The sequence below is a fragment of the Trachypithecus francoisi genome, unplaced genomic scaffold (genome assembly GCF_009764315.1).
Source record: "Trachypithecus francoisi isolate TF-2019V2 unplaced genomic scaffold, Tfra_2.0 Lachesis_group0, whole genome shotgun sequence".
In the NCBI taxonomy this organism is placed as follows: domain Eukaryota; kingdom Metazoa; phylum Chordata; class Mammalia; order Primates; family Cercopithecidae; genus Trachypithecus; species Trachypithecus francoisi.
In genome coordinates this window covers 130,431,584-130,457,969 of record NW_022681453.1, presented here as the reverse complement: position 1 = coordinate 130,457,969, position 26,386 = coordinate 130,431,584, and the positions used below count along the sequence as shown (strand labels likewise).

Genomic DNA, 26,386 nt, shown 5'->3' with positions numbered 1-26,386 from the left:
TAGCCTAGCCTTCACTTTCTGTCTGTGCAGATCATCAAGATAAGCCAGAGGTAAGATCATGGGGCCTTCTCAGATCTGTCCTGAACATATTCACAGGAAATGTGTGCATGGTCTTCTAGAGTCTCACAAATATTTTGGAGCCTTTACAAGCCTCTATGAGCATCTTATTCCTGAGCTTTCCCTTTTAAATTTCTTGATTAGCCCATGTTTGCCCCACTGTTAACCAATACCTCAAGCAACCAAGAAGTTAAACAATTGCCTGTAATCATTTTCTACAAAGGCCTTTGGGGAAAAGACTTTTCACATTGGGCAAGTTCTGAGTCAGGCCTAATAAAGACAGCCTTGCAGGTGGGGTATTCCTAGAAACCCCTGGACAGGTCAAATAATGATAATTCTATAAGACTGAGGCTCCGTAGGTCCCCCATTCCTGTTCTGCCCCTCCCATGGCTGCCAGACTGCTGATTTTCACCATCATTGCAGGCTGTTCATTTCTAAGGCTACCCCCAAGGAAGGGAAGGATAGAAATAGGTCAAGTTAAAAAGCTCACTGTTCATACTGAGACACAGCCATTTTTCTTGAATAAATGCTCTCCAGATTGCTGCAAGCCATCATTTAATTTCCAGTGTTCTCCAAAGATAAAAACCACATGATTATCTCAATAGATGCAGAAAAGGCCTTTGACAAAATTCAACAGCACTTCATGCTAAAAACTCTCAATAAACTAGGTATTGATGGAACATATCTCAAAATAATAAGAACTATTTATGACAAACCCACAGCCAATATCATACTGAATGGGCAAAAACTGGAAGCATTCCCTTTGAAAACTGGCACAAGACAGGGATGCCCTCTCTCACCACTCCTATTCAACATAGTGTTGGAAGTTCTGGCCAGGGCAATCAGGCAGGAGAAAGAAATAAAGGGTATTCAGTTAGGAAAAGAGGAAGTCAAATGGTCCCTGTGTGCACATGACATGATTGTATATTTAGAAAACCCCATCATCTCAGTCCAAAATCTCCTTAAGCTGATAAGCAACTTCAGCAAAGTCTCAGGATACAAAATCAATGTGCAAAAATCACAAGCATTCCTATACAACAGTAACAGACAAACAGAGAGCCAAATCATGAGTGAATTCCCATTCACAATTGCTTCAAAGGGAATAAAATAACTAGGAATCCAACTTACAAGGGATGTCAAGGACCTCTTCAAGGAGAACTACAAACCACTGCTCAGTGAAATAAAAGAGGACACAAACAAATGGAATAACATACCATGCTTATGGATAGGAAGAATCAGTATCATGAAAATGGCCATACTGCCCAAGGTAATTTATAGATTCAATGCCATCCCCATCAAGCTACCAAAGACTTTCTTCACAGAATTGGAAAGAACTACTTTAAAGTTCATATAGAACCAAAAAAGAGCCCGCATTGCCAAGACAATCCTAAGCCAAAAGAACAAAGCTGGAGGCATCATGCTACCTGACTTCAAACTATACTACAAGGCTACAGTAACCAAAACAGCATGGTACTGGTACCAAAACAGAGATATAGGCCAATGGAACAGAACAGAGCTCTCAGAAATAATACCACACATCTGCAACCATCTGATCTTTGACAAACCTGACAAAAACAAGAAATGGGGAAAGGATTCCCTATTTAATAAATGGTGCTGGAAAAACTGGCTAACCATATGTAGAAAGCTGAAACTGGATCCCTTCCTTACACCTTATACAAAAATTAAGTCAAGATGGATTAATGACTTAAGTGTTAGACCTGAAACCACAAAAACCCTAGAAGAAAACCTAGACAATATCATTCAGGACAGAGGCATGGGCAAGGACTTCATGACTAAAACACCAAAAGCAATGGCAACAAAAGCCAAAATTGACAAATGGGATCTAATTAAACTAAAGAGCTTCTGCACAGCAAAAGAAACTACCATCAGAGTGAACAGGCAACCTACAGAATGGGAGAAAATTTTTACAATCTACCCATCTAACAAAGAGCTAATATCCAGAATCTACAAAGAACTTAAATAAATTTACAAGAAAAAATCAAACAACCCCATCAAAAAGTAGGCAAAGGATATGAACAGACACTTCTCAAAAGAAGACATTTATGCAGCCAACAGACACATGAAAAAATGCTTATCATCACTCGCCATCAGAGAAATGCAAATCAAAACCACAAGGAGATACCATCTCACACCAGTTAGAATGGCAATCATTAAAGTCAGGAAACAACAGGTGCTGGAGAGGATGTGGAGAAATAGGAACACTCTTACATTGGTGGTGGGAGTGTAAACTAGTTCAACCATTGTGGAAGACAGTGTGGCCATTCCTCCAGGATCTAGAACTAGAAATGCCATTTGACCCAGCCATCCCATTACTGGGTATATGCCCAAAGGATTATAAATCATGCTGCTATAAAGACACATGCACATATATGTTTATTGTGGCACTATTCACAATAGCAAAGACTTGGAACCAACCCATGTGCCTATCAATGATAGACTGGATTAAGAAAATGTGGCACATATACACCATGGAATACTATGCAGCCATAAAAAAGGATGAGTTCATGTCCTTTGTAGGGACATAGTTGAAGTTGGAAACCATCATTCTGAACAAACTATCACAAGAACAGAAAACCAAACACCGCATGTTCTCACTCGTAGGTGGGAATTGAACAATGAGAACAACTGGACACGGGAAGGGGAACATCACACACTGGGGCCTGTCATGGGGTAGGGGGAGTGGGAAGGGATTGCATTAGGAGATATACCTAATGTAAATGATGAGTTAATGGGTGCAGCACACCAACATGGCACATGTATTCATATGTAACAAACCTGCACATTGTGCACATGTATGCTAGAACTTAAAGTATAATAAAAAAATTTTAAAAAGGAAAAAAATTTTCCAGTGTTCTGAAAATAAATTTTCTGACCATTTTTGGCCAGTTTTTTCCATGCTTTCACAAAGAAGAGAATTTGGGGAGGGTTTTTTTCTCCACCATTTTGACTGATGTCACATGCTGTACTCTTTTCAACAAGTAAAAATCATCTTTAAGTAGGCTTTATCCTTTCACTTTTTTGTTTTGTTTTGTTTTGTTTTTGAACCAATTCTCATAATAGCAGGGATATTTGGTGGGAAAATCCACAGCAAGCTTTATCAATTGGGTTCTGATGTTCCCCTCAGGTAATGTTACTAGGGTGAAGAAATGTCAGTCTCATGTGGAAAGTCTATCTTCCATCATTTATACTGGCAGTGGTTTGCATTTTGGGTAAGAAAAATCACGTAAAAATGAAAAGATAACCTTTGTCTTTAGAGATAGCAGGAATGCAACTAGCTCACAGTTTTTCTAGGTCTTCTGTGATCATCAGCTGCTCAGGAATGTGCAAGGGGTGTGCATCATAAGATAAGGGAAAAGATAAACCAAGCAGTGTAACTGGGAAGCCACCACATCAGTTTTCTGTCACAAAAACCAAGCAACATAAGTTCTTGATTTAAACTGTAGGTAACTGCCAGGAACCAGTAACAAGATTATATCATTGATTTTACTTTGTATAAAAATAAGATGGGAAAAACTATGATTTGCTTTTGTTTTACAGCTATTAATATTATATTAAATATATGTTATGGTAATTGAATAGGAGTGTCCTAGAGGCTTAACACGGAATGATATGGTAACGCTAGTAGAAAAAATTATTTGTTTCCTGCAGAAACAACATTCTAGTCACAAGCTTGTTTAGAAATCCTTACTCACTAGGTTAGTGTTTCTCAAACGGTGGTTTAAGGACCACCTGCATTCAAATTATTTGAAGGGCTTGCCACAAATGCAGATTTCTGGTTCCACCCCAGAGCTATAGAATAGCTAGGGTTAGTCCTGGGGACATACATTTTAGCTTATTAAGGTTTCTAGGTAGAGGCCGGGCGCGGTGGCTCAAGCCTGTAATCCCAGCACTTTGGGAGGCCGAGACGGGCGGATCACGAGGTCAGGAGATCGAGACCATCCTGGCTAACACGGTGAAACCCCGTCTCTACTAAAAAAATACAAAAATCTAGCCGGGCGAGGTGGCGGGCACCTGTAGTCCCAGCCACTCGGGAGGCTGAGGCAGGAGAATGGCGTAAACCCGGGAGGCGGAGCTTGCAGTGAGCTGAGATCCGGCCACTGCACTCCAGCCTGGGCGACAGAGCGAGACTCCGTCTCAAAAAAAAAAAAGGTTTCTAGGTAGAGACCTTTTACTATAATTTTTAAAACTCCTTTACTGAGGTATAATGACACGATAAACCACACATATTTAAAGTGTACAATTTGGTAAGTTTTGACATCTGTATATATCTATAAGGCATCACCACAGTCAGGATAATGAACATGCCTATCACCCCCAAAGGTTTGTTCACACTCCTTTGCATTCCCTTCCTCCTGCCCCTCCCTCACCCACCCCAGGTGATGACCGATCTCCTTTCTGCCACTAGAGGTTAGTTTGCATTTTCTAGAATTTCATAGGAGATAATACAGTACGTACTTTTTTTTGGTCTGGCTTCTCTCCTTGGTATATTTATTCTGAGATTCGTCTATGTTGCATTTTGTAAACAATAGTACATATTTTGGTTGTTGCTGAGTAGTATTTCATTGTTTGGCTAGACCCCATTTTCTTTATCTATTTACTTGTTAATGAACATCCGATTTGTGTCTGCTTTGGGGCCATTTTGAATAATGCTGCTATGAACATGCAAGTACAAGTCTTCCTGTGGACACGCGTTTTTATTTCTCTTAGGTAAATACCTAAGAGTATAATTGTTTGGCCATATGGTAGGTGTATGTTTAATTTTTAGGAAATTTCTAATTACTTTCCAAAGTGACTATACCATCTTCCGTTCCCATAGTAATGTATGAGAGTTCCACTTGTGCCATGTCCTCACCAATTCTTGGTATTGTCAGTCTTTTAAATTTTCAGATTTCTAATAGGGGCATAGTGATATGTCATTAAGGTTTTAATTTGCTTTTCTCTAGTAACTAATGGTTGAGCATCTCTTTATGTGCTGCTTTGCCATCTTTATATCTTGTTTGGTGAAGTGTCTGTTCAAATCTTTTGCTCATTGTTTTCTTATTATTGAGTTTTGAGAGTTTTTATGTATATCCTAGAGACATGTCCTTTTAATGCTTTGTAAATATTTTCTTTTAGTGTGTGTGTGTGTGTGTGTGTGGCATCTTTTTCTCCTAAGAGTAACTTTTGAAGAGCAAAAGACTTTAATTCTTATAATATTTAATTTTAAAATTGTATGGATCATGCTTTTGGTGTCGTGCCTAAGAAATCATTATCCAAATGCCATAAAGATTTCCTCCCTATGTTTTCTTCCAGAAGTTTTATAGTTTTACATTTAGGTCACTGATCCATTTTGGGTGTTAGTTTGTTTGTTTGTTTGTTTGTTTCTGTTTTTGATTTGTATGTGGTGTGAGGTATGTATCAAAGTTCAGTCCTTTGCATATTGATGTTCTAGTTTTTCCATTGCCAGTTGTTAAGAACACTATTCTTTCTCCAACTGACTATTTATGTAAGTGCATCTATTTCTGGATGCCTGATTCATTTCCATTGATCTATTTGTCTACCTTGACATCAGTCCCTCACTATCTTGGTTACTGCTGCTTTCTGATAAGTCCTTGACATCAGTCCCTCACTATCTTGGTTACTGCTGCTTTCTAATAAGTCTTAAAATGAGGTAGTTAGAGTCCTCTAATTTTGTTCTTCCTTTTTAAAGTTGTTTTGATTATTCTCTGTCCTTTATACTTCTATATATATTTTAGAATCTGCTTGTCAACTTCTCAAAAAAAACTAATTGAGATTTTGATTAGGATTATGTAAAACCTCTAGACCAATTTGGTGAGAATTGACTTCTTAACAATATTAAGCTTAATCTAAAATTTAAATTCTAACTGACTCCCCTGCTGCCTTCCTGGCCCTGCAGAAAAAGACAAGTTTGTTGTGAAGATATGACATTTTTTCAGTTGACAATTCAGAAAGAGATTTCTCAAGCCCCCCTTAAGACCTGCACTGTGCTCTCTAGGTTGTGACAGGAATTCAAAAATCTAGATAAGAAGCAAAACCAGGCCCCAGCATGTGGTTTAGATAAAAAGAAAAACACTACTGAACTGAAAGGCCCCGAGGTGTACCAGCCCCTTCCTTTTACAGATGTGCAAGCAGAGGGTCAATTTTACACAACTTATCCGCAGCAGAACGGAGTCTCCTGAGCCTGGTACACCAAGTAGGGTCTGATGAAATGTCTCCGTGAGTGATGCAAATGGCAAGGGCTCTAAGAATTCAGAGAGGGCCCACAGTGGCTGGTGAGTGAGTGGGAACCAGGGCCCTGGGCTGAACCAGGAGCAGAATGCAGACTCAGGCTCTCTGGATACCCTTGAGGGTATCCAAGCAGTGTTGAGAAGATGGTATCCCAGGTTCCAAGATCAGGAATATCAGGACTGTCAGTACCTTATGCCTGCTGAGCACTTTACAAAGCTCTGACATATAAACATTATCTTCTAGATTCATTTTTACACCATCCTACAACACCTTTCAACCTTTGTGGATTGTTAAGCATAATAACCCTATACACTGGCCAAAGCGTAGAGTGACCTCAGGGCCATGGGTGAGAGGAAGGACACTGGGAGCCAATGAGGGGTTTAGAGAGAGGGCCTCTCAGAGATAACCAGGCAGAAGAGGACATTGTACCCAGGTGTTATGGAGTCAGCTAGGGCTTGGGCAGGGAAGAGAAGCGTGTCACTGATGGGCGAGATACAGCAGCATAAGAAGCTGAGGAGGGAGGCAGGCACTGAGGTTTGGGACAAGCTCCTCAGCTGTGGCATGACTACCTATGATGGGGAGGTGTAGGGAGACTGCGGGGAAAGGTCAGGCCCCACCCAGAAGAGTGCAGGGGCAGGCAGTGCTGTGGGTGGGATACAAGGCAAAGCCCCAGTCCTGGCAGAAATCAAGGCCATGGTCCCATCCTAGCAACTGGGTAACACGTGCCAATCACATCGGTAGTAAAAGGTAGGCCCAGAAACCTTGAAAATCACAGAGCTGCCTTGAAGTGAGCACATTCAGTGATGATCTGGAGCCTAGCCTGGGAGAGTCAGGGATAGGGTGGAAAGAAAAAGACTGAGATGGCCTCAAATATCAGGCCAAGGAATTTGGCTTTTATGCCATGGGAGGCAGTGGGGGGCCTCTGGAGGTTGAGATCTGATGTTATGCACATACCTGGGACAACACTTTAGTAAAGAATGTGATTCTTATCGCTCTCCCAGGGACTCATGATTTTTTCCCTCATCAAATCACATAATTTGGGCTCACATGGAAAAAAAATCAGCATTTGATGGGCACACTGTTTATTCTTTAATTCAGTATAAATGGAGTTAACTGTAGAAACTTGGATGGACCCAGAATCAATGCATGCAGGAAACTCAGCAGGATGGGCTAGAGCCGTGGGGGAGGATGCCAGGACCACGTGAGCCCAGGGACTGCAGCAACGTTTTCTGAATTCCTGGGAAAATAAGATCAAGACCTACACACCTTTATATATTTTTATAGTATTCTCTGTATGCATATACGTATATTTAAAAATCAATATGTAAAATCAATTCAAATTAGCTTAAAGTTGAGAGTGCTGTTTTTTGTTTTTTTAAATTTTAGACCGAGGAAATCCACAGTTTGAAATGAGCACAAGGTGAGTACTGATTTTTTTATTTTAAAGACATGTCAGATGCTTTGGATGTTTCATATTGAGTCCATGTCATTGCTTTCATTGCTTTTCTTCCCCCAACACTTGGCTTATTACAAGGGATTTCCAATTTTTAAAAAATACTGGCCGGGTGCAGTGTCTCATGCCTGTAATCCCAGCACTTTGGGAGGCTAAGACAGATGGATTGCTTGAGCCCAGGGGTTTGAGACCAGCCTGGGCAACATGGTGAAACCCTGTCTCTAACAAAAAAATACAAAAATTAGCCTAGGGTGGTGGTGCAATTTTAGTCCCAGTTACTCGGGAGGCTGAGGTGGGAGGATCACTTGAGCCCAGGAGGTCAAAGCTGCAGTGAGCCTAGATCACATCACTGCACTCTAGCCTGGGTGACAGAGCAAGAGCCTATCTCAAAAATAAATAAATAAGTACATATATACATAAATAAATATAAAACATTAAATAATAAATCAGTTCCCAACCCCACTGCTAGCCTAGGATATTAAATCAGTTCCCAACCCCACTGCTGGCTAGGATATCTTTTCTGGTGCATGCTTGCTGTATTGCCAGTTGAGGTAGATCTGCCAGTTCGAAACCTCCCCTAATTGTCCTTGCTTTTGGCTGTTTTCTTCAGCTTTCTATTCCATTCCTATTTTCACAAGGCTGCCCTGCCTCCTACTTTGCTGGGTGGGCCAACGCACCCTCTGATGTTACCTCCCCCGGCTTCCCCCTCTCCGCTCAGAACTCTCCTGATCATCTTCCTTTCTTTATTCCCCCTTGTCTGGGAGGAAGGTGTGCTCAGACTTCTTTCACGGTTAAGTCCTCACTGGTGCTCCTTGCCCCATCTGTTACTACGGCTTACAAATCTCTTCGTCTGTAATTCCTCTTCCTGCCCAAAGCACTCAGAGATACTCAATATGTTTGTTGAAAACACCTGTCTACTGTGATCCAGTTCTGATACAGGAGTCTTCTTAGTTTTTCTCAGCTCATTTGGCCCAATCCTTGTGGAACCCACCCAGCTCCTAACCCAAAAAGATGAGAGAAGTGGAAAAGGTGAGGGCTCTAGAAAGCAGCTGTTTCTACCCCTCCTCTCTGCCCCCACACTCTTACAGAGTACTCTATTGCAGCATTTAATATGCTATAATTTTATTATGTGTTTACATTTTCTCCCTACTAGATCATGAATTCCTTTAGGGCATGGAGGTTGTCTTATTAGTTTTAGCTTCCCTCAGGCCTCATCTACCAGTGCCAGGCACTTTTGTAGGTGCTCAGTAAATATTTACTGAATAAACAAATGAAAGCACTCATTGAATAATCAGACAAGGCCAGCAAACCACTCTGCAAGCAAGGCCAGGGGTGATGAGATTTAGCTCAGGCATATCTTATTCCTCTTGGACCTCCAATGCTTAGTAGGTGTTTATTCACTGGATTCATCTAACCCAAAAGAGTTACTATCATAGTTGGCATTTCGGGTCAATAAAGAGGAAGAAGGGAGCTGTAGTGAGCCAGTGAAAACATTTTTGAGAAGACAAAGGTGATTCTTCCTCCTCACCTCTCCCCTCTTTAAGATTTGTAGCCATGTAATCCCAGCACTTTGGGAGACCAAGGTGGGTGGATCACAAGGTCAAGAGATTGAGACCATCCTGGCCAACATGGTGAAACCCCGTGTCTACTAAAAATACAAAAATTAGCTGGATGTAGTGACACATGCATGTAGTCCCAGCTACTTGGAAGGCTGAGGCAAGAGAAGGCGTCAACCCAGGAGGCAGAGCTTGCGGTGAGCCGAGATCGCGCCACTATACTCTAGCCTGGGCAACAGAGTGAGACTCTGTCTCAAAAAAAATAAATAAATAAAAGAAAGAAAGAAAAAAGATTTGCAGCCAATTAGATGTTTACTGTGTAATCCAACAAGACGTGTCCTTTGGACATTTCCTTACTGCATATCACCTACCGAGCTGAGGCAGGCCTTCAACTACAGGTAAGGGAGGAGCAGCAGGTCCTCGAGACCTAGACCAGAGATATACTAGGTGAGCCAGTGCTACTCCAACTGGTGGGGGAGGGATGCATGTGTTATTCCTTCCAGTGACTCAATGTTCATGTTTATTTCTCTAAAAGCAAAGGCAATGGAGCGGGATGCGGACCATGGATTGAAAACATGGAAAGAGCTACCACTAGCAAGGAAGACCCAGCCTCCAGCACAGGAGGGATTAAAGGTAGGGAGGGTCCCGTAGGAGAGTGGAGCACAGAAGCAGTGGGGTGATACCAGCTGCTTAGATGCTAAGGAAGACATCACCTAGGGTCCAGCCCTTCTTTAGTTAAATGAGGGAGAAAAAAGAAAGCATTTTACAACCATGTGGTTTAAAATCGATTTCCTGCTTATTCATTTGTGTAGAACAAATGGGGCCAGAATTAACATGAAGGCTAATGCCTCACATTGAGAAGGCAGACGCACCCCCTTATCCACAGTTTCACTTTCCAGGTTTTAGTTACTGTTAGTCAACTGCTTTCCAAATATCAAATGGAAAATTACAGAAATAAACAATCGGTGAGTTTTAAATGATACGCCATTCTGAGTAGTGCAATGAAATCTGGTGCCTTCTGCTGTGTCTTGCTTGGGACATGAATTATCCCCTTGCCCAGGGTGTCCCTACTGTCTGTGCTCCCCACCCCGCCAGTCTTGGTCACTTATAACGGTCTTGGTGATTAAATCGACCGTGAGGATCATAGTGCTTGTGTTCAAGTCACTCTTACTTTACTTCACAATGGCCCCAGGCTGGGCGCAGTGGCTCATGCCTGCAATCCCAGCACTTTGGGAGGCCAAAGTGGGTGGATTACCTGAGGTCAGGAGTTCAAGACCAGCCTAGCCAAGATGGTGAAACCTCGTTTCTACTAAAAATACAAAAATTAGCTGGGCGTGGTGGTATGTGCCTGTAATTCTAGCTACTCAGGAGGTTGAGGCAGAGAATTGCTTGAACCTGGAAGGTGGAGGTTGTAGTGAGCCGAGATGGTGCCGCTGCACTCCAGCCTGGCCGACAGAGCGAGACTCTGTCTGAAAAAAAAAAGGAAATAAATAAATAAAATAAACAATGGCCCCAAAGCACAGTCGTGATGCTGGAAATTCAGATATGCCAAAGAGAAGCCGTCAGATGCTTCCTGTAAGTGAAAAGGTGAAAGGTCTTGATTTAACAAGAAAGAAAAAAATCACATGCCAAGGTTGCTAAGATCTATGGTAAGAAGGAATCATCTATCCACGACATTGTGAAGAAGGAGAAAGAAACTTGTACTCGTTTTGCTGTCGCATCTCAAACTGCCAAAGTTTACGGCAGCAGTACTAAGATGAAAAAGGTGTTAAACCGGTGGGGGTGGAAGGCAAATAGAAACATGCTCCCACTGATGGCAGTCAAGTTCGGCACTCTCTGGGGTTTCAGGCATCCACTGGGGATCTTGGAAGTAGCCCCTGAGGATAAAGGGGGACTACTGTACATGTCATTATAAATATGTCCAAACCCAAGGAATGTACAACACCCCGGAGTGAACCATGATGTGAGCTATGGACTTTGGGTGAATATGATATATTCAGGGTATAGGCTCATCCATTGTAACAAATGTGCCTCTCTGATGGGGGATGGTGATAGTCAGGGAGGCCATGCATGTGTGAGCACAGGGGATATATGGGAAATCTTTGTACCTTCCTCTCAGTTTTTCTGTGAACCTAAAACTGCTCTAAAAAAATAAAGTCAGTTGGGTGTGGTGGCTCACGCCTGTAATCCCAGCACTTTGGGAGGCTGAGCTGGGCAGATCACCTAAGGTCAGGAGTTGAAGACCAGCCTGGCTAACATGATGAAACTAGAAATATACAAAATTAGCTGGGCATGGTGGCACATGCCTTAATCCCATCAACTTGGGAGGCTGTGGCAGGAGAATCGCTTGAACCCAGGAGGCAGAGGTTGTGGTGAGTCAAGATCGCACCATTGCACTCCAGCCTGGGCAACAAGGGTGAAACTCCTTCTCAAAAAATAAAATAAATAAAGTCTTCTAAAAGAGTTTTTAAAATAAACCACATATACAGTATTATAGTAGAGAGTACTGACAGCCTGCCCAGACCCTCTTTATAGGCTGTTGGCCCCATCCATGTCTCTGCTGCTATGAGGTTAGCTGACAATGGCTCACAGCCGTGCCCTCCAGACAGTTGCCCTCCACTGGCCAGGGTTGTCCAGCCAGGAAATGCTTGTGAGGTTATGTCCTCACCCTAAGGGTGGCTTATGGCCCACCAGTGCTTACTGATTCAGGGTACAGAAGCCAGTCCTTCTGTCTCAAGATGGTAACCTGTGGTGCCATCCATGCTCCAGCACTGCCCAGGGGATCAGGCTGATGCTAGACTTCTGCTAAGCCCATGTCTGTGCCTGGCTTCTTCCCTGCCCTAGCTTCGGCCTCACTGTCTTCCAGGTTTCATCTGAAAGCCCTTTGTCAATAACACACTTGCATAGTCTGCTTCTGGGGAACCTGACTGAAGACCGTTAGTCCCAGGAGGGGTCCCAGAATGGATGGGATTCTGGTGTTGGCTCACTGCAGGCCAAATGGCCACAAGGACCTCATTATTGGTATTAAGTGGAGTGTTGAGAGTCCTGGGGCCTTGGCCTGCTGTATCAGTTCAATTGCTCAGACCTTCATCTGTGGTGACCTGGGATCAGATACAGGTGGATGGGGATATGCCAGCTGGTGCAATGTCTCTAACATTTGAGAGCTTTGAGGAAAATATTATCTATCAGGAAGGTAGAGTTGGGAGGCTGTTGCTAAGAGCCTCCCGTTGATGCACTGAAGAGAGAAAGTAACAGGGTCAGACTAATTACCAATTTAAAACACAGGATCAGAATCAGGGGGCCTCCCTGCCAACATTTAGCCTCTCATCTCCTACAGCAGAGGCAGACTGGGCTGGTAAAAGTGGCAGAATTTGAGAGAAGGAAAAATGCTCAGCCTAGGCAAGTGTGCCATCTGGACATTTTGGACTCCTAGGGCCAGTAGATGAGCAGGCAAAGTCAGATCCTGAGAGGGAAGATAAGGGACCAAAAAACTGGGAATGAGGACATCTGGGTAAATGCCCTTGACCTCCCGGGCTGGCAGCAGTGGCCTACTCCGCCTTGTACTACAAAGTACAGCCAAGGACCAACTGTAGCAGCAGGTGGCAGCCATAGATTTAGTTAAGTAGGATTCTTGCTGTGTTCCCTAGTGGAATTGTCTCCCTTGGGTACTGTCCCTTAAGGAGTACCTCCTCCTGATGACCAGGACCCATTTCTCCTTCCAGTGTGGTAACTGCTCTCTTTGCCTATTGGTCTCCTGGCATGAGGACAAAGAGATAGGATTCCTCATGCCAGTTGGGCTAGGGCCTGGCTAGGGGAAGGGGAGAAGCTGAGATTCACCTAAGACTGTTCCCTATCCCCTAAGACTATGCAGAAGCCTCAGAGGAGGCATACAAGGCAATGTTTGCCCTTCTCAAGATCTGTCCCCGCCTCCCTTCCTGAACCCTTCCAGAACAACCACTAGGATCAAATGACAACATGACCTGACTGGAGAAGGGGCACACAGGCCTGTGGGGGTGAACTCAAAATGTGAGAGTCTTTGAACTGTGCTTTAATGCCCACTAAAGAAGGTGCATAGCAGAAGTCCAGTTAGTCCACTTCCTCGTAGGCATCCCAGTGCCTGCACCACGGGCTCGGAAATGGAGAGGCCTTGGTAGTAGAATTGAACCTGTGCTCGGCCCCAGCAGCGAGGGCTCCATGTCTTCAAGACTGCGCTAGCTGCTACCACTACCACTGTTAAATGTCCAACATTTAACAGAGGCAGAGAGGGACATGTCTGATGCTCAGGCATGAGAATGCCAACATGTGGAATCTGAAAGCAATTAATTAGATGCTCTCAAGAATGATTCACTTCCTCTTGGTCAAAGATAGGCTTGCAAATGAAATAGACACTTCAGCTATAGGCCAGCCTAAGATATCCACATTTATACTCTGGGCCACCAAGCAAAAGATTGTAACCGAGCCTAGTACCCCTGGAAACATTTTGGAACTCTCTCCTGATGTGAGCTCTGGAGAGCTACCGGGATGGATTAGACAGAATGTGACCCCCATGTATTAAGTTCTAGAAGACAGAGAGGGAAATTGGTTAGCAGCATGCACAACATAATGATGAAGGGCTCAAACTCAGGTCTCAAAGACCCAGCCTCAAGTCCCGCTCCATCTCTTTGGATGGATTCTATAGCCTCTCTGTGCTTAAGTTCTTTTTATCATTTATTTTACAAAATGGATATAATATTGTATAGTCTTGCTGTGAGGATTAAATGAGATGCAGCCCTTAGGCTAGCACCTAGATCTCTGACTCTGATAGTATGGAATTGTTAGCAGTTAGTTACCCCCTGGTTCTTCCAAGTGAAAGGAAGGAAAGCCCAGGGGGTTTAGGCACTGCTTCTAAGCAGCTCACCACCTCCCACCCCAAAGTGAACATGATATCCTTTAGTTCATGTGATAGAGATGGTCCTTAAAAAGTTGTGCATAATTGGCCAAGCACGGTGGCTCATGCCTGTAATCCCAGCACTTTGGGAGGCCAAGGTGGCGGATCAAGAGGTCAGGAGATCGAGACCATGCTGGCCAACATGGTGAAACCCTGTCTTTACTAAAATAACAAAAATATTAACTGGGCATGGTGGCCAGCTACTGTAGTCCCAGCTACTCGGGAGGCTGAGGCAGGAGAATCACTTGAACCCGGGAGGCAGAGGTTGCAGTGAGCCGAGACCGTGCCACTGCACTCCCAGCCTGGCGACAGAGCAAGACTCCATCTCAAAAAAAAAAAAAAGTAAAAAAAAAGAAAATGTGCATAGAGAAAAATCTAGTTTGAAAGACAATAAAACTAGAATTTGCCCATTTAATGTCTATCGGGTGAGCGCTACCGCTGAACCAGCAGGATCTACAATGGTCTCTTTGTGCCATCCAGTGGACAATAAGGGAAACACCATGATTTTGTCTTCAAAGTCTATAATTTATCAAAAATATGTATGCTGGTGAGAATAATTTCAGCTCACTACTAGGTTCATTGTTAATAAATTTCATTCCGTTTGTTTAAGCAAAATAAAAAAGCCATTCAGCTTATGTGATGTGCACTAGAAAGATTGTCGACTAAGGGTTTCAAAAGAGAACACTCACCCGTCCTTATCTGCAGGAATTCTCATCGCCCATCTTTCCCATTCTTCTTGTCCTTCTCCACCAATACTCCTTACGCTTATCTGATACATAGACTGAGAGCGCCCCAGAGACTCAGGGTGTATCTGCCCCAACACACCACTAGATCTTGGCTGGGACAAAAGTCGTTCCATTCATTTTCCAAGACTGCAACTATCACTTAAAATTTTGCTGTAATCAACTGGGCATGGTGGCTCATGCCTGTAATCTCAGCACTTTGGGAGGCCGAGGCGGGTGAATCACCTGAGGTTAGGAGTTCGAGACCAACCTGACCAATATGGTAAAACCCTGTCTCTACTAAAAATACAAAAATTAGCCGGGTGTAGTGGCATGTGCCTGTAGTCCCAGTTACTCAGGAGGCTGAGACAGGAGAATCGCTTGAACCCGGGAGGTGGAGGTTGCAGTGAGCCAGGATCACGCCACTGCACTCCAGCCTGGGTGACAGAGTGAGACCCATGTCTCAAAAACAAAACAAAACAAAACAGTTTTGCTATAATCAAATTGAATATTTGTCAAGAGCCTGTGTGTTTGGCATGGTTTTTTCTGAGGGGTGTGTGTGGTGTGGGTGTGGGTGTGCGTGTGGGTCTGTGTTTGCTCTGTTTCTTTTTAAAACCATTTATTATCCTTATAATATGTTTCCTTCCCTGAGTGTTTATGAGGACGAGACAATGGTGGACAAAACTCCCCCAAATGTAAATAATAATAGCACACCTGGAGTGCCCAGAGCTGTTTTGAGACCCTCTCTTTAGTATTATTGTAATTGCTATGCACAGTAATCAAACAGGTATTTGTTGAATTCCTGTGGTGTACCAGGCATTTTTCTTTATCAGAAGTTTTGCTAATCCTCATGTCAAGACTGCAAAATCGATGTTATTATCTCCAGTTTAGAGATAAGGAAGCTGATGCTCAAGAGGTTAAGTGATGTATCCAAGATCACACAGCTAGTGAGTGACAGAGTGAGAATCAGGTCTGACTGCCCTCAGGTCTGACTGACTCCAGAGCACCTTCTCCTGCCATGGGGCAATGGGCCTCTCAGTTGTTCCATCACGTGCCTGTGACTGGCCAGGCCCTGAGTCTGAGATTTTGGGGTCTCTTCAGCGCTGCCAGCTCCTTAGTGCCTAAGACTCTTAGGACCTCAGAGCCCATGACCAGTGAATCCAGCAGGGGATTAAATATGTAGATGATGTACGACAGCAAAAGTCAGCCCAGGGTCTGGGTGCGATGGCTCACACCTGTAATCCCAGCACTGTGGGAGGCCGAGGCGGGTGGATCAGTTGAGCTCAGGAGTTCAAGACCAGCCTGGCCAACGTGGTGAAACCCCATCTCTACCAAAAAATACAAAAATTAGCTGGGTGTGGTGGCATGTACCTGTGGTCCCAGCTACTCAGGAGGCTGATATGGGAGGATCAGTTCAACCCAGGAAGTCAAGGCTTCAGTGAACCATGATCACACCACTGCACTGCAGCCTCGGTGACAAGCCAGACCCTGTCTCCAAAATAAATAAATAAAAGCCCAGGGCTGGGGCTGGAAGGCCTGGGTGAGGAAGGGAACATGGTGTCTAGGAGTCAGGACACTCAGGTCCTGGCCCTGATTCAGCTCCCACAGGGTCTTGTGTCAGTCCCCACAGGGCCCACAGCCTGGTGGTCAATTACCATTCCCGGCGGGGTGCCCCCGTGTGCCGCACTTTCCTCCCCAGAGAACCAGGGGCTTTGCCTGCAGGATGCTCTCTAAGGTTTTCTGGTTCTGAGAATTCTGGGTTTCTTCCAGGAGCCCTGGGAGATAACTTGGTCAATAGCTTACTGTCTCTGCTGCCAGGAACCCGGGGCCTAGGGGAAGGCAAGGCGAGGGCACACCCAGAGCAGCTTCAGTTTGCTCAGGAGAGATGTCGCCCAAGGGCCTGGATGAGACTCCCCCACCTCCGCGGCCCCCCTCCTGCTTTGTCTCCTAGGATAGAAGAGAGCATGATAGGATGTAGTGGGGCAGATGAAGACTTCACACACTGTAAGGGTAAACATTGTTTCATCTGCTTGTGTTTGAATTGTATAAATGTATTTCTGCATGTATGCTGTGTTAGGGGGTAAAATTTGCGTCTCCCTGAGGTTGCACTCTAAGGAGTATGGAAAACCTGGCTCTAGACTAAACCAGATCCCCCATGGTGCTCCAGGCATCCCCAGCCTCACTTGTGGCACCCGGCATTCCTGCTGTCACCGGCCCATGTGGGTCCTCTGTCTTTCTCCGCATTGTCAGGGCCTGCGCTGACAGTCCCCCCACAGGGAGGTGGAATCTGGGGCTTGACGGCACTGGGAGGATCCTTCCTCTTTCCAGGCTCAGGCAAATCCTTGCCTGGAGGCAGGGAATGGGCTAGATGACCCCTGAAACAGTTCAGTCCAGGGTCTGAGAGCCCCTCTGTGCCCAGCGCTGTGCCCCCTTCCCTTCCCAAGCTTCCCTGCAGGGCCTGCAAGAGCAGGGAAAGCAGCTGCCAGCTCCAGGCAGTCATTTTACCCCAGGTGCCACTTACCCTGAGGAGGGGCTGGAACCAGCTAATCATTTTACCTGGAGGTGCCACTTACCCTGCAGAGGGGCTGGAGCCTGTCAGGTTTTTCAGTTCTTGTGTCGCCTCCCAGCCCTGCCCACCCCAGGCTGTGGGTGTCTATGGCTGACGAAGGCCCCTGAGCCAGGCCAACCTCCAGCCTCCCAGTGGGTGGCTCTGTGGTCCCTGGCAGCCCCGGCATCATCCGGGGCACAGAGGCCATGGACCCTGGAGGCACAGCCCTTGCTATTCGTCAGGGGATGGTCAAGGGCATGGCTCCCTTTTTCCCTCTATCCCCCCCTCACAGAGCTCTCAGCAAGACGATCATTCTTCCATTCTCACTGCTTGCTCCTGGCATAAGGAGACCCCAGGGCTGGAGGACTTCTCTAAAGAGGAGTCTTGGGGTTTCCTCAGATGCTCCCAAGTCCCACCTGGAGGATGAAGGTGGGGAGCACATCCCTGAGGCAGTTTCTCCTCTGCCCTCCACCTCTCGCCCCTCCCACCTCCGGGAACTAGGAACTTAACCAGGACTTGCTTCAACCTGAGAGGAGGGTGTCCAGCTCCTCAGAGCCTGCCAGCATCAGGGGGGATTTCAGAGGGGCCTCCTGGGAGGTGCTGCCCAGCTGCTCCCCGTGTTACTCACACAGCCCCCACTGATCTGCTCTGGGGGCTGGGGCCCAGAACATGGCTTGTAGGGGACCTGGGACAGCAGCCCAGGAGACACCACTTGTTCATTGCCTGCTCACCCAGATAACTGCAGCTCCCTCCACTGCCGCCTACCACCCTCCGGCCATGCCTCTGCCCAGAATGCTCTCCCTCTCCAGTCCTGCCTGCCCCTGAAGCCCTGCCCAAACCTCCCTGAATTCTCGCCTGAGCAGACACTCTCCTGCACAATTTCCGCCGCAGGGATTACTCAGCTGAGCCTCAGTCTGGGGCTGCCCTGTGCTGGGACCTTTCTGCAGATGCTCGGATCCCTACCCTCGCCTGTGAGCCGTGTGGGGCAGAGATTCCATCTCACTCAGAGTGGAGTAAAGAGCAGGAGTGCTGGAGAAGCCAGCTGCCCTGCCACAGGCCAAGAGGATTTGGCCAAGTGACCACTGCTGTCTATTTCCCCAACTGTAAAGGAGGCTGAGACCCTTACAGGGTTGTGAGGCTTAAACTTTGACAAACTCCTAACATACCACCAGGCACAGGGCAGTTGCTCAGTATTTGGCAGTGGCTGCTATTCCCCACAGTGTCCAACACCTCCCGGGGATGTAACAGGTGCACCACGGACAAGACTGATGTGTTTATCAGTTCACTGGGGAGAGAGGCAGGATGGATGCACTTGCTTGTTCCTCTGATCTTCCCTTATGGGGAGCAGTGACACTTGGCAGAGGCTGCCAGGGAGATGGGAAATGGACGTTTAATTAGGGGAGAGAAAAGGAGGCAAGGAGAGGAGGGTGAGAAAGAGACAGCGGAGGAGAAAGGGAAGGAGGCATGGTTAGAAGACTGGCAAACACAAAAAAACAATGACTGTTTTCTTGGAGGAACAGGGAGGTAGGGCCATGAACAGCATGTGGACGGTCTTCTCTGTGAAGTATGGCATTTCAGAGCTGGAAACGCAGCCTGGAGATCACAGACCCCCTCACAGTCCAGCGCAGTGCAGGCCCTGGGAGATCAGGAGTTAGAGATGGGGAGGACCGTGCCTGCAACAGGCACTGCCTGCTACACCCTGCCGTAGGCAGAGGGGCTGTCTTCCCACCCCACAGAGGCCCCATCCTTCCCTTTCTCTCCCGAAGGCTGCTCCAGCAGGGAGTTTAGCTCCATGGACACCTTTGAAGACTGTGAAGGTGCAGAAGACATGCAAAAGGAGAGCAGCGCTCTGAGTGTAATTACCTCCCTCTTGTTTCTTTCATCTTCTTCCTCCTTCCTGTTCATCAGCTCCTCCTGCCTCCTGTCCCTCGCCTCCATCCCTCTCCCCCTCCTCAGGATTCTCACCCATAAGGACCTGGTTAAGCCAGGGAGCCGAGGTCATTAGACCCTCAAGGTGGCTCTGACCCTCCTAGCCTGGCACGTTCCCACGTGGCTGTCTCCTTGACGGTGCGCTGGTGTCTGGTCATAACTGGGGCTCCTGCTGGCGGCCCCGTGGCCCAGGTGGGAGGGTTGGGGTGGGCCGCAGCCTGCCAGCGGGAGTCACCACCTTGCCCGGCCTGGCCATAGCCTCCAGCAATAGCTCTGAGGGTGCACCCGTCCCCTCCCTTCCAGCTCGCAGGCCTTTTCCAGTCGGACGACAGTCACGAAACCTGTTCTTCCAAATCTGCTTTCCTGGAGAGGGGAGAAAGCACCCAGGCAGAAAAAGAAGAACGCGATGAGGAGGAAACGTGAGTGTGAACGAGGAAAGACTAAGCGTCTTTTTGGGCCACGGCGTCTCTGACTTTCTTCTCGGAATTGCAGGGCGACCCGCAGCACCGAGGAGGAGCGCGCTGGGGCGTCCACGGGCCGGCTGGCTCCTGCGGGGGCAACAGCTGGTTTCCAGGCGCGGGCACGGCGCCCGAGGACCTCCGCCCCGGAGAGCTGACCTCCCTGCCGACGTCCCCGCTCCTCGGCTCCAGAGCGCCCGCATTCCCAGGAGAGGCGGTTTGGGGGCCCGGGCCCTGCCCAGCTACGCAGAAAGCAGCCGGGGCCTCGGCGGTGGCAGAAATGGGACGCAGGGCCGCCTTCCGGGAGCCCGAGGGGTGCCCTGGGTGAGCGCCTGGCTCCGCACGGGGGACCTCGGAGCTGCTCTAAGGCGCCTGCAGAGCCCACAGCCCACGCCTTCTCAACCGCACACTTTGACATTCGGAGCCAGGCAATTCTTTGTTGTGTGGATTTCTCTGTGCTTCTACGGTAGGATGTTTAGCAGCATCACTGGCCTCTATCCACTAGGGTCCAGGAATGCGTCACCCCATCCTCCACCCCACCCCCAAATTGTGACAATCAAAAATGCCTGCAGACACGCCCACATTTCTCCAGAGCGGGGTGGGAATCGGTTGAGAACCGCTTAGCCCGAGCCTTGGAGGAGCCGGAGTTGCTAAAACCCGGCGGGGGCCGCAGACTGGGAGCTCCCGGTCCCCCTCCCAGAATCCCTGCTAGCGTCCATGGGGTGTTCGTGTTAGTGCCAAGACTGCTTCGTTGCAGAGACAGTTCTTTCCAAGTTACTTTCTGAGATATTTTATATATCGATTTATTAGTTTTTAAATGAGTTTTGTTATTTTCAGTTGTATTTTATTTTTAGTTTTATTGGTTGATTTTCATTTAGTTGTAGCTTTCTAGTTATTTAATTTTATAGTTTCAGTTACTGGTTTATAGTTACTTTATTTTCAAAGTTATTTAGTTTTCAGTTGTTCATTTTCAGTTATTTATATGTAGTCATTTTGTTTTAGGAGTTATAGATGTTCAAATTAATTTGCTTGGAATTTATTTTTCATTATCTTTACAATTATTATCTGAGTTATTTACCTTCATAGTTATTTCACTTTAACTTATTGGAGTTTTTGAGTTATTTATTTTTACAGTAACTAATTTGACTATTAAAAACTCACTGGAAGTTTATGAACTACTGTAGAGTTATTTATTTTCAGATTGAAATGTTTTAATTAAGGGTTTTCCCCTAGTTATCTAGTTTTAGAGTTGCTTATGTTCACAGGTATTTATTTTCAGTTATTTTATATTTAAGTTGTTTATTTTTATGTTTTTTTCAAGTTATTTGGTTTTTAGTTATTTCATTTTCAGCATTACTTCATATCTGAAAATTATATTTTCTGAATTTTTAAAGTTTTTGAGATAGTTTTTGAGCTATTTTCAGAGTTGTTTATTCTCAGTTATTTCTTTTCAGTTTTGTATTTGCCATTCAAATTTTTTTCTGTTCTTTATTTTTATTTAATTTTCAGATTTTTTTTCTTTTTTTTTTTTCAGATGAAGTTTTGCTCTTGTCACCCAGGCTGGAGTACAGTGGCACAATCTTGGCTCACTGCAACCTCCGCCTCCAGGGTTCAAGCAGTTCTCCTATCTCAGCCTCCCAAGTAGCTGGGATTATAGGTGTGTGCCATCATGCCCAGCTAATTTTTTATTTTTATTTTAATTTTATTTATTTATTATTTATTTATTTATTTATTATTTTGAGACAGAGTCTCGCGCTGTCGCCCAGGCTGGAGTGCAGTGGCGCAATCTCAGCTCACTGCAAGCTCCGCCTCCCGGGTTCACGCCATTCTCCTGCCTCAACCTCCCGAATAGCTGGGACTACAGCCGCCCGCCATTACGCCTGGCTAATTTTGTTTTGTTTTGTTTTGTTTTTTAGTAGAGACGGGATTTCACCATGTTAGCCAGGATGGTCTCGATCTCCTGACCGGGTTTTGCCATGTTGGCCAGGCTGGTCTCCAACTCCTGACCTCAGGTGATCCACCTGCGCTGGCCTCCCAAAGTACTAGGATTACAGGCGTGAGCCACCGCACCCAGCCCTCAGAATTATTTAGAGTTAGAATTCTTAGTCTACTAGTCGGGTTTCAATCAAGAGACACTATATCAGTTATTTCAGCAGAGAGAATTCAATATAAATAATTGTTATCCAGCTAGCAGAGATTTAAAAAAAAAAAAAAAAAGGTAGTGATAATGAGATATCATGAAGATTTTGACCACAGGCTCCCAGCCCAAGGACTCATACAATAAAGAGAAGAGGTTGAAAATATCAAAACTCAGAAATGTGAATGTGGCCCTAGGGCTGGGGGTTAGTCCTCTGAGGAGAAGGCACTACCAATGGTACATGTGGCCCAAGGGCTCAGAGCCCAAGGTCCAGGAGCTGGATGCAGAATTCTGGGGAGGGAACATGGCCAGCCCATGCTGCTGTCTCTGAATGGGCATCATCAGGCCGGTTATGGAAGTGCTGGGAAAATAGCAAGCTGGAACCAACTGCCTCTGCTAGAACCAGCTGTCACTCTCAGAGTGGAGACAGGATGCTGACGGTGGGGGCGGGGATGGGGTGCACACAGGAAGGAGCCTGTGGTAGTCCTGCACCCCAGAGCTGGGAAGGGTGGGCTGGAAGCTTAATTACCAGCACACTCAGCTTTAGAGTTACATAGAGTTAGAGTTACGTTAGGATTCCGTTAGTTTTGGAATTGTTATGGGTGATTTGATTTCACATTTTCTCAGGATATGGGATTGGGATGAGTCTCCTGGTTTGTTTCTGGAATAGAGTGGGCCACACCTCACAGGAGTCTCCCCCAGGAGACACAAGACAATCACTTTAGAATTCAAGAAAACAAAAATAATGTGTCTCACTTTGTTCATAAAGAAGCCCTTTGATGACGTGGCCAGAAAGGGGCAGAGCCTAAGGGACAGACTCTTAGAAAGGTGCCCTTGGAACAGGATCCCACAGAGTGTTCCTCTCAAATTCTTTCGAACTTTACGCTGTTTTGTGGGACCACCGTCTCCCACTCCCTTTCCTAAGAACACAGTGTTTTTCTTGATAGAATGTGTTTCAAATGTGTAGACTGTTTGCGCAATAAAATAAAGTTCTTCCCAAATCAAGGATCTGTAATCTTAGGTTCTTCTACCTGCATTACTCTTCAGCCCACATTGTTCCATTTGACCATCAGAATGTTTACATATGTATGTATGTCTGGATGGATGGAAGGATGGATGGATGGATGGATGCATGGATGGATGGATACACTCGTTTTATTCAACACCTATTTCTTGAGCACTCCCATGCCCTGAGGACGGGTCTGGCACCAGGTAGATACCAGGGAGGTATGAAGATGAGTGAAGCTTTCAGTCCAGTTGGGGAGACAGATGTGGAAACAGAATCACAACACGATGTGGCAAATTCTCTGGGAGCACAGAACACCATCATTGACTCTTCCTGATACAGTCAGGAAGGGGTGACATTGGAACTGGGTCTTACAGGCAAGTGTCTTCTCCCGGTGGAGAAGGAGAAGGGCACCCTGGCGGAGGGAACAGCATGAGCTCAGGTACAGGGGCATGGAGGCGCTGTGCATGGCAGGTGGGACAAGTTGATGGGGACTACTGGGTCACAGGTTCAGAAAGGCACTAAGCTTAAGGGCTGACCCTGGTGCTTGACAGATCCTGCTTCATTTGGTCCTGCAGCAAGTCTGCAAGATAGTAGGGAGCAACCTCAGGAGTCCCATGCTTCTCCTGACCTTACTTTTCCAAACACAGTGTACATTTCTGGATATCTTAAGCTCCTTCTTGGTTTTATCCATCTCTCACTTTACACTTGTTCATCGGAGGTGCGTTGTCCCCTCTCATTCACCTTTTGATTCCTGCTTCTTAAATATCTGTAGGGATGGAGGAGGGTTGAGACCAGAAAGCTGTGAAGCACAGACTTCAAGTGACAAGGGAGGTAGAGGAAAGCAGGGAGGTGGAAGAGAGCAGGCAGGTGGAGGAGAGCAGGGCAGAGACCTGCTTGTGGGAATGGCATGCAGAAGTTCTGCAGACCAGCACAGTGGGGAGTGGGCTCCGGACATCACCAACTGTGACTGCCTCCAGCTGCATTCAGCAACCATGGAAAGGTCATGGGGATGCCTTTCCCAAAGTGGGAAGCTGCTTTAGATCCAACCCAGGCTTACGAATGCAACAAATTGGGATTTTTTGAAGCACGTAGAGCCCTTCGCAGTATTAATAGCAATAAACATGTCTCTCAAGTCGAAAGAAAATATAGTCCTACACAATCTGCAGTTGTGTATTTTTACGCTTTTTATAATACACATCCATGCATTCAGTCTTGACGTGCGTGTGTGTGTTTCCCAGCAGACTTCTCTGCTTATCGTGTCTATCACAATATATCCATTTCCCTATGATAATCCATTTCTCCGTGAGAACATGTAAGAACTTCAGATGATTTCACATCTTAGCTGAACAGAAGAGTCAGTTGGGTTCTGACCACTTGCCTCAGGAAACACATCATTGTATCCTCTCAAACATTTGTCTATTGAATAGCCAGCCACTCACTATGGAAACACCCCCCAAAGCATTCTCAGTCCTTTGGATCTCAGCGCTTTTCTAGATCTATGAAGATGTCCACACTTAATAATTCTAGCAGAATGCAAATTGGCCAGACCTCACAAGCCTCATAGGAAGACTCTGTGTGCAAATGTCATGCCACAGGTGGGTAACCAGGGGAGTCATTCCAATGCCAGTCTTTGCCAGAGGTTCCTGGGGTATTGTCCTCCAGTGATCCAGGATGGTCCAATTTGACCTTTCACTCCAGCCTCTGTGTCAAAGCCCCGAGCTGCTGCTCTGCTTGCTGGTGTCGTCTGGGAAAAAGCTACCCTTTGGGGCTCAGAGAATCAGACTCCCCACTGAGCCCATGGTGGGACAGGAATCGTAGGATAATTTTCATAAAGCTGTGCCAGGAACCGTCTGTTCCCAGCAGACACGACATTCCCTATTCTACACCTGGTTACACTGCTCATTCAGGAAATAGTTGTGCATTTTTAGACTTCTTAAAAACGGGGGAAAAAAGAGTGGCTTTTCTCTGAGTGAAATTTATGTCACCTTATTTAAGTATAAATGGAAGAGAATCCAAAACCACCAGATGAAATCCCTCACACTTAGACGTTGTTCAGATACTCCATGGCTATATGATGTTGCCTGTTGTCCACCAGAGGAACTCAGATTTCACAATATTGCTGACGACTGGGAAATGCTGTAGCCTCAGGTTAAAGTGCCCTGGCTGAAGCATGTACACTAAAAGAAGACCCAGATCTGTAAAATCTGGTGGGAGTCTGAGTTCATATTAAACATCAGCCATGCATTATGAAATATTAGAAAAGTTAGAGATCCTCTAAACCAGCCTTCCCAGAGTATATTTTGCAGAATATGCAGAAGCGTGTAAGAGTTCAATGAATTAACCCCATAACATGCCAAGCAGAAAAAAAATTAAGAGCAATTTTTTTTTTTTTTTTGAATGGAGTCTTGCTCTGTCACCAGGTTGGAGTGCAGTGGTGTGATCTTGGCTCACTGCAACCTCTGTCTCCCGGGTTCAAGCGATTCTTCAGCCCCAGTCTTCCGAGTAGCTGGGACTACAGGTGCGCGCCACCACACCCGGCTAATTTTTGTATTTTTAGTAGAGATGGGATTTCATCATGTTGGCCAGGATGGTCCCGAACTCCTGACCTCATGATCTGCCTGCCTCGGCCTCCCAAAGTGCTGGGATTACAGGTGTGAGCCACCGCATGTGGCTGCAAATGCACTTTTAAATATCACATATTCTGTCCCTCTCTTGGTCGATCTCAATTAGTAGATTAAAGAATCTGAAAACTACAAAAAGGAAGCCTGTATAGTTGTATTAAACTCACCATTTCCTAAACTTATTTGGCCACAGAACCTTTTTCTTTGTGGAATATAATGTCCCATGTGTATTCCTAAGGGAAAAGGCTAAGGTGCTATAACAAAGAGATCCAATAATACAGTGATTTAAAGAATATTTCTGTCTTGTAAGTCAGTCCAGGCTGGGTATGCAGGCTGCTCTGCTTTGCACAACCATTTTGGGTCCCAGGTTCCTTGCAGTTTGTTTTTCCACTGTCCTAGAATGCTGTCTTTGTCTCTAATCAACATTGGCTGCAGTCAAAAGTACATCTCAGAAATATCTGATTTCCAGCTCTGAAGAAGAGGAAAGAGTTTGGAAGTTTGCATAAGCAATGTTTTAAAGCCCATTCTGCACATGGTACATAACACCTTCTCTTCTACTCTTTTGGTGAAAGCTTTGTTGCATGGCCATGCTAACCCATAAGGGAGTTGGGAACCTAGCTAGGAGGCCATTGCCCAACCTAAACTTTATTACCATGTATCAGTGTCACCCAGCCAGCCTGCAGGAAGGCGGCGACTGGAATCCAGGTCTTCCAACTCCTG

At 45.9% G+C, this 26,386-nt stretch overlaps 1 protein-coding gene across 3 annotated transcripts in view; it reads left to right on the top strand.

Moving 5' to 3' along the window:
• Positions 1-21,319, top strand: part of MCF2L2 (MCF.2 cell line derived transforming sequence-like 2) — a 252,757-nt gene extending 231,438 nt beyond the window's left edge. For 2 of the 3 annotated variants that reach the window (XM_033211821.1, XM_033211820.1), the window contains 5 exons: positions 7,693-7,726; positions 9,851-9,948; positions 19,279-19,367; positions 19,745-19,860; positions 19,934-21,318. In XM_033211821.1, the coding sequence (XP_033067712.1) occupies positions 7,693-7,726; positions 9,851-9,948; positions 19,279-19,367; positions 19,745-19,860; positions 19,934-20,057 (461 nt within the window). In that variant the 3' untranslated portion in view covers positions 20,058-21,318. Of the gene's footprint in view, positions 1-7,692; positions 7,727-9,850; positions 9,949-19,278; positions 19,368-19,744; positions 19,861-19,933 lie in introns of all 3 variants that reach the window. The other variant, XM_033211822.1, reaches the window with a different exon arrangement.
• Positions 21,320-26,386: the final 5,067 nt, after the last annotated feature.